The following is an 8,566-nucleotide window of genomic DNA, read 5'->3' on the forward strand; positions in this document are numbered from 1 at the left end:
TTTAATTCAATCTTTTCTTCTCAACTCACTTGAAAATCTTCATAAATAAAAATAAAAAAATAAAACTAATCTATTTTAATCCAATAATGCAACCAAATTAATTAGTGAGAGATGACAAACACTAAAATATAATTAAACTTCATATATTTTTATTGCAAATCTATTTTATTCAATATTTAAGATTATAGAAAGTGATTAAATAATAATTTCGTAACACCATTACTCTATATTAGAAACTTTGGCTCAAACAAAATTGAGAAAACAAGTAAAAATTGAGAAACAGTGCGTATGCGTGCGCACATAGGTGTGCGTGCGCACGCCCAGGAAGATTTTAAAAGTGTGCGTACGCACAGGAGTGTGCGTATGCACAGGTATGAAAATTTATATGCCTGTTCACTTGCACAAGCTGTGCGAGTGCCCCCAACAGACGACTCTTCCCGACTTGTGCGTGTGTACAGGTCTGTGCGTACGCACAGGTCGTAATTCTTCATTGATGTGCACGCGCACAAGCTGTGCTAACACTGCAAGCAGAGCCTTTTTCCCTGCCTGTGCGTACGCACAGGTCTGTGCGTCCGTACAGAATGAGATTTTCGCAGGATTGTGCGTCCGCACAAGGCTGTGCGTGCGCACATATCAAAAATCCTGAAATCATGCAAAGTTGCAGAATTTTAGATTTTCAACACCAACTTTGAATGATCATAACTTCCTCTACAAAATTCCAAATTTTACAAACTTTATATAAAACTAAAGGGTTTTCAATGAACTTTAATTTCAAACAATTTTCAACCAATTTTGAAAACCGAGGCATAAGTTATGATCAAACAAAATTCATTAAAAACCAACTTGTACTAAAAGTTTCCAATTTACCAATTCTCACAATTAACATATCTCAAACCAACCAAAACAATACCAAACTCCCCTCTACAACATAATTTATCCACTTGGGTCACTTTTCACAATTAATACCAATCTTTCCATTCTACTTCATCATTCTCAATCTTAATAATCACATATATATAACATTCCAAACACATATCCACTAATCATCGTTTATTACCATCAATCTTCATCATTAACTCAACCATGATTCATATTATTAATCAACAATGTTCAATCATCCAAATCCATCATATCTCAACATCATCATTTAACCATATCAACAATACCAATTTATTGTACACCATCAACCAACCAATCATCAACAACATATAAAATTTCAAACCTATCCTATGGGTCACTTAGCCTAAGTGTCCATGAATATTATATACTACATAGAGAAAATCGAAACCATACCTTGGCCGATCTCCAATATATACCAAAACTCTAACTTGAGCCCAAGATAAGCTTTCAAGCATAATCTAAGCCACCAAGAATCTCCAACAAGCATCAACAATCATCAACAAGCTCCAAACATCACCATAATCAAGCTATATATACATAAACCATCATAAATCAACCTAAGGCTCATTATGATTAAAATTTCATGAGTTTCAATGGCTCTTACCTTGCCCAACAGTTTTGGAAGCCAAAACCAACATCAATCAAGGGTTAGAGTGTACCTAAACACCCAAGACACAAGATTTCACTCAAAACCAAAACCTAATATTTTCGAATTTCTTACGACAGAAACTGGGCAGGATTTTTCGAGATTCATACCTCTTTGGATAGATGAAACTAATAAGCTCAGAGAGAGCTTCAGGTAGCAACTGACGACACGTGAATCGGAGCACCGTAGCTCAACTTATGAGAGAAAGAAGATGAACGTGAATAGTGCTCTTGTAACCCTCACCTCTCTTCTCTCACTCAACGTTGCTGCTGCTTGTTGTGTTTGAAAGTGGCTGAAATGGCCACTTAATACACATATATATTGTTGGGCTTGGGTCCAACTTGAACCCGGTCCAATCCGTTAGCATTTTTAATCCGTTTGGCCCAGCTTTGGGCCAAACCTTTAACACTAACGTCCGGTTTTCCATCTCTAATATTTTTCTAAGGTTTTTGACTGTCCTCACTTTTCCTCGCGCGGTACTGACAAACTTGAACCGGTTCAACTGGTTCGACTGTCGGTTCGCGATTTTTAACGGTTTTTCGTAGAAAACACATTTTCTTACTCGAAAGGACATACTGAGTCCAAAAATCATATTTAAATCTCCAAATTCTCATCCTAATTTTCCGAAATTTAATTTGGGTATTTAAATGATTTTATTCGTGAAAACTTGGGTTTTACAGAAGCTCAATAATGGCATTCTCAATTTTTTCTTTAATAAAGTGTCGATCCACCTCAACATGTTTTATTCTATCATGTTGTACGAGATTCTCTGAAATACCAATTGCGGCTTTGTTGCCACATTTCAATTGGCTTGGCAATTGCGGTGGAAACCCAATCTCAGCCATCAATTTCTTTATCCATAATACCTTTAACGATTCCTCAAAATTCTGCCTCTGCGCTTGAAAGAGCTACAACTTTCTGCTTCTTGCTTTTCCAAGTTACTAGGTTGCCTCCAACAAGTGTAAAGTAACCAGCTGTTGATCTTCTATCATTTGGGTTGTCCGCCCAATTTGCGTTAGTGTATGTCTCAACCTTCAAATGGCCATTCCTTTTGAAAATGATTCCACTTCCTAGAGCTCCCTTCAAATACCAAACTATCCTCATGGCAGCTTCCATATGATCTTCTTGTGGCTTATGCATAAACTGACTTACTATTCCCACATCATAAGCTATGTTAGGCCGAGTATGTGATAAGTAAATTAGTTTTCCAACCAGTCGCTGGTACCATTCCTTATCTGTTAGGGTGGCACCTTCTACTATCTTCAACTTGTGATTAACTTGGATGGGCGTATCTATTGGTTTGCAATCCACCATTCATGTTTCTGCCAAAAGGTCCAAAATGTACTTTCTTTGGGAGATAAAGATTCTTTTGCTGGATCATAGAACCTCGATCTATTCCTAAGAAATATCCCAAATCCTTCATTTCGAAGTCTGTAAATAGGTTCCTTCTCAATTTTTCAACTCTCGATGCAAGAAAGCATTCTTAACGTCAAATTGATGGAGTAGCCAATCTTCATTTGCTGCTATTGAAAACAACACCCTGATAGTATTAATCTTTGCAACCGGTGAAAAAGTTTTAGTGTAGTCGATACCGTAGGTCTGTGTATAACCTTTGGCCACCAACCTTGCCTTGTACCGTTCAATAGTGCCATCTGTCTTGTGTTTAATGGTGAAAACCCATTTGCACCCAAATGGCTTTTTTCCTATTGGTAGGATACACTTCTCCCAAGTTTCGTTCTTCTCTAGAGCTTCCATTTCTGTATTCATGGCTTTTCGCCATTCAGCTTTTTCATTAGCTTCTCGGACAGTTCTTGGAATGTCTTCTATTAAGAGTCTGGTGGAAAAAGCCTTTACAACATTTTCTATTCCTTCTCTAGCCACTCTTATCGGGTATCTTGAGTTACGGGGAACATGTTCTGGTGAGTACCGATCAGGAGGCATCCCTCTGTTTCTTCTTGGAGGAAGAATAAAGGTATTGGGCTCTGGTTCTTCATGTTTCAGTGCTAGACTATTATTGTTAGTGGCCTCATTAAAAATAGGGAGTAAATTATCAGATTGACAATTACTTACCTCTTATCAAACATTCTCAAAAGGACTCTCACTGGTTGTATGTATCGGGTTGTTTTCTACGTTGAGTGAAGTATGCTCGGTGGCTCCATCTACTTGCTCTGTTTGAACAGTTTCTGGGCAACAAAGGTTATTTAGCCAACTTGATGGTTCATTATTGTTCTCCCCCTGAATTCCATGCTGGCGGCTGAAGTAAAATTTGGATTCTAAAAAATCACAATCCATGGTCACATGAATACGACGAGTGATTGGATCGTAGCATACCCAACAAAAACACATTTTTTTTTGCACAAAGATCAAGTTTGGTTCTATTGTCTTTGGGGATATAGACAAAGACGGAACATCCAAATACTCGACTTGGTAAGGTTAGAATAGGCGAGATTGTAGTCTAAGTAGCCATGACTTGTAAGGGTGTTTTGTGGTGCAGAACTTGGGTAGGTAGGCGATTTAGTAAGTAGGCAGAGGTCGCTATAACTTTAGGCCAAAAAAATTTTGGAACTTGTGCATCAAAAAGCATGGTTCGGGTCATCTCAAGTAACTTACAATTCTGCCGCTCAGCCACACCATTTTGTTGGGGTGTATTTGGGTAGGAAGTTTGATGGATAAGACCATTTTTCATAAAAAAAATTGCGCATTGATTGGTTTATAAATTCCCCACCATTATCTGAGTGAAGTACTTGGATTTTCTTGTTGAATTGAGTTTGAATTATTTGGTAGAAAGCAAGGAACTTAGTAGGTACTTCAGTTTTGTGTTTTAAAAAATATACCCAAGTCATACGAGAGAAATCGTCCACAAATAACACAAACTATTGAAAATTATTATGGAAAATAGGGGCTGGGCCCCACACATCAGAGTGTATTAGAGAAAAACTGGAATTGATACTAGTGTTGGTTGGAGGAAAAGAAACTCTGTGATTTTTTGCACGAATACAAGTTTCACATTTGAGGGGTTCAGTACTACTTGTAAAAAGACTAGGAAATAGAAACTTTAGGTACCCAAATGAAGGATCTCCGAGACGTCTGTGCCATTGATGACCGGATAATTTATACGCTTTTTGGCATTGTTTTTAGTATGTTTTTAGTATATTTTAGTTAGTTTTTATTATAATTTTATTAGTTTTTAGTTAAATTCACTTTTCTGGACTTTACTATGAGTTTGTGTGTTTTTCGGTGATTTCAGGTATTTTCTGGCTGAAATTAAGGGACCTGAGCAAAAATCTGATTCAGAGGCTAAAAAGGACTGCATATGTTGTTGGATTCTGACCTCCTTGCACTCGAAGTGGATTTTCTGGAGCTACCAAAGCCCAATGGGCGCACTCTCATTTGCGTTGGAAAGTAGACATCCTGGGCTTTCCAGAAATATATAATAGTCTATACTTTGCCCGAGATTTGATGGCCCAAACAGGCATTCCAAGTCAGCTCAAGAATTCTGGCGTTTAACGCCGGAAATGGTACAAGAGTGGGAGTTAAACGCCCAAACTGGCACAAAAGCTGGCGTTTAACTCCAAGAAAAGTCTCTACACATAGAAGCTTCAATGCTCAGCCCAAGCACACACCAAGTGGGCCCGAAAGTGGATTTTTATGTCATTTACTCATCTTTGTAAAACCTAAGCTACTAGTTATCTACAAATAGGACATTTCACTATTGTATTAGCATCTTTCAATCTTTCAATCTTGGGATCATCTTTTGATCATGTTTTTATAATTGAACCCTCTTTGGGAGGTTGGCCATTCGGCCATGCCTAGACCTTGTTCTTATGTATTTTCAACGGTGGAGTTTCTACACACCATAGATTAAGGGGTGGAGCTCTGCTGTACCTCGAGAATTAATGCAATTACTATTGTTCTTCTATTCAATTCAGCTTATTCTTGTTCTAAGATATCACTTGTTCCTCAACTTGATGAATGTGATGATCCGTGACACTCATCATCATTCTCACCCATGAACGTGTGCCTGACAACCCCCTCCGTTCTACCTTAGATTAAGTAGTTATCTCTTGGATTCTTTAACCGGAATCTTCGTGGTATAAGCTAGAACTGATGGCGGCATTCTCTAAGATATCACTTGTTCCTCAACTTGATGAATGTGATGATCCGTGACACTCATCATCATTCTCACCCATGAACGTGTGCCTGACAACCCCCTCCGTTCTACCTTAGATTAAGTAGTTATCTCTTGGATTCTTTAACCGGAATCTTCGTGGTATAAGCTAGAACTGATGGCGGCATTCTCTAAGATATCACTTGTTCCTCAACTTGATGAATGTGATGATCCGTGACACTCATCATCATTCTCACCCATGAACGTGTGCCTGACAACCCCCTCCGTTCTACCTTAGATTAAGTAGTTATCTCTTGGATTCTTTAACCGGAATCTTCGTGGTATAAGCTAGAACTGATGGCGGCATTCTCTAAGATATCACTTGTTCCTCAACTTGATGAATGTGATGATCCGTGACACTCATCATCATTCTCACCCATGAACGTGTGCCTGACAACCCCCTCCGTTCTACCTTAGATTAAGTAGTTATCTCTTGGATTCTTTAACCGGAATCTTCGTGGTATAAGCTAGAACTGATGGCGGCATTCTCTAAGATATCACTTGTTCCTCAACTTGATGAATGTGATGATCCGTGACACTCATCATCATTCTCACCCATGAACGTGTGCCTGACAACCCCCTCCGTTCTACCTTAGATTAAGTAGTTATCTCTTGGATTCTTTAACCGGAATCTTCGTGGTATAAGCTAGAACTGATGGCGGCATTCTCTAAGATATCACTTGTTCCTCAACTTGATGAATGTGATGATCCGTGACACTCATCATCATTCTCACCCATGAACGTGTGCCTGACAACCCCCTCCGTTCTACCTTAGATTAAGTAGTTATCTCTTGGATTCTTTAACCGGAATCTTCGTGGTATAAGCTAGAACTGATGGCGGCATTCTCTAAGATATCACTTGTTCCTCAACTTGATGAATGTGATGATCCGTGACACTCATCATCATTCTCACCCATGAACGTGTGCCTGACAACCCCCTCCGTTCTACCTTAGATTAAGTAGTTATCTCTTGGATTCTTTAACCGGAATCTTCGTGGTATAAGCTAGAACTGATGGCGGCATTCTCTAAGATATCACTTGTTCCTCAACTTGATGAATGTGATGATCCGTGACACTCATCATCATTCTCACCCATGAACGTGTGCCTGACAACCCCCTCCGTTCTACCTTAGATTAAGTAGTTATCTCTTGGATTCTTTAACCGGAATCTTCGTGGTATAAGCTAGAACTGATGGCGGCATTCTCTAAGATATCACTTGTTCCTCAACTTGATGAATGTGATGATCCGTGACACTCATCATCATTCTCACCCATGAACGTGTGCCTGACAACCCCCTCCGTTCTACCTTAGATTAAGTAGTTATCTCTTGGATTCTTTAACCGGAATCTTCGTGGTATAAGCTAGAACTGATGGCGGCATTCTCTAAGATATCACTTGTTCCTCAACTTGATGAATGTGATGATCCGTGACACTCATCATCATTCTCACCCATGAACGTGTGCCTGACAACCCCCTCCGTTCTACCTTAGATTAAGTAGTTATCTCTTGGATTCTTTAACCGGAATCTTCGTGGTATAAGCTAGAACTGATGGCGGCATTCTCTAAGATATCACTTGTTCCTCAACTTGATGAATGTGATGATCCGTGACACTCATCATCATTCTCACCCATGAACGTGTGCCTGACAACCCCCTCCGTTCTACCTTAGATTAAGTAGTTATCTCTTGGATTCTTTAACCGGAATCTTCGTGGTATAAGCTAGAACTGATGGCGGCATTCTCTAAGATATCACTTGTTCCTCAACTTGATGAATGTGATGATCCGTGACACTCATCATCATTCTCACCCATGAACGTGTGCCTGACAACCCCCTCCGTTCTACCTTAGATTAAGTAGTTATCTCTTGGATTCTTTAACCGGAATCTTCGTGGTATAAGCTAGAACTGATGGCGGCATTCTCTAAGATATCACTTGTTCCTCAACTTGATGAATGTGATGATCCGTGACACTCATCATCATTCTCACCCATGAACGTGTGCCTGACAACCCCCTCCGTTCTACCTTAGATTAAGTAGTTATCTCTTGGATTCTTTAACCGGAATCTTCGTGGTATAAGCTAGAACTGATGGCGGCATTCTCTAAGATATCACTTGTTCCTCAACTTGATGAATGTGATGATCCGTGACAATCATCATCATTCTCAACTATGAACGCGTGCCTGACAACCACCTCTGTTCTACCTTAGATTAAGTAGTTATCTCTTGGATTCTTTAACCGGAATCTTCGTGGTATAAGCTAGAACTGATGGCGGCATTCAAGAGAATCCGGAAGGTCTAAACCTTGTCTGTGGTATTCTGAGTAGGATTCAATGATTGAATGACTGTGACGTGCTTTAAACTCCTGAAGGCGGGGCGTTAGTGACAGACGCAAAAAAATCACTGGATTCTATTCCGGCCTGATTGAGAACCGACAGATGAATTCCGCTATGCTGTGACAGAGCATATGCAATCGCTTTCACTGAGAGGATGGGAGGTAGCCATTGACAACGGTGAAACCCTGCATACAGCTTGCCATGGAAGGAGACTTGCGTGTTTGAAGAAGAAGACAGTAGGAAAGCAGAGATTCAGAAGATGGAGCATCTCCAAACCTCAACCTATTCTCCATTACTGCAAAACAAGTAATCATTTCATGTTCTTTTGCTTTTCACAATCAATCCAGATAATTTCTGATATCCTGACTAAGATTTACAAGATAACCATAGCTTGCTTCAAGCCGACAATCTCCGTGGGATCGACCCTTGCTCACGCAAGGTATTACTTGGACGACCCAGTGCACTTGCTGGTTAGTTGTGCGGGATTGCAAAAGTGTGATTGCAATTTCATGCACCAGA

At 39.7% G+C, this 8,566-nt stretch overlaps 2 protein-coding genes across 2 annotated transcripts; both read right to left on the bottom strand.

The window, feature by feature from the left end:
* LOC107611757 (uncharacterized mitochondrial protein AtMg00810-like) lies at positions 2,426–2,860 on the bottom strand. Its single transcript, XM_016313651.1, has one exon. It carries the CDS (start codon positions 2,858–2,860, stop codon positions 2,426–2,428), a length of 435 nt encoding a protein of 144 aa, XP_016169137.1.
* Positions 2,996–3,487, bottom strand: LOC107611758 (uncharacterized mitochondrial protein AtMg00820-like). Its single transcript, XM_016313652.1, has one exon. It carries the CDS (start codon positions 3,485–3,487, stop codon positions 2,996–2,998), a length of 492 nt encoding a protein of 163 aa, XP_016169138.1.

Source organism: Arachis ipaensis, chromosome B08, assembly GCF_000816755.2.
Source record: "Arachis ipaensis cultivar K30076 chromosome B08, Araip1.1, whole genome shotgun sequence".
NCBI lineage: Eukaryota > Viridiplantae > Streptophyta > Magnoliopsida > Fabales > Fabaceae > Arachis > Arachis ipaensis.

Excerpts from the sequence above, each read along its gene's own strand:
- LOC107611757 (XM_016313651.1), bottom strand. The coding sequence starts at position 2,860 with ATGGTGGATTGCAAACCAATAGATACGCCCATCCAAGTTAATCACAAG.
- LOC107611758 (XM_016313652.1), bottom strand. The coding sequence starts at position 3,487 with ATGCCTCCTGATCGGTACTCACCAGAACATGTTCCCCGTAACTCAAGA.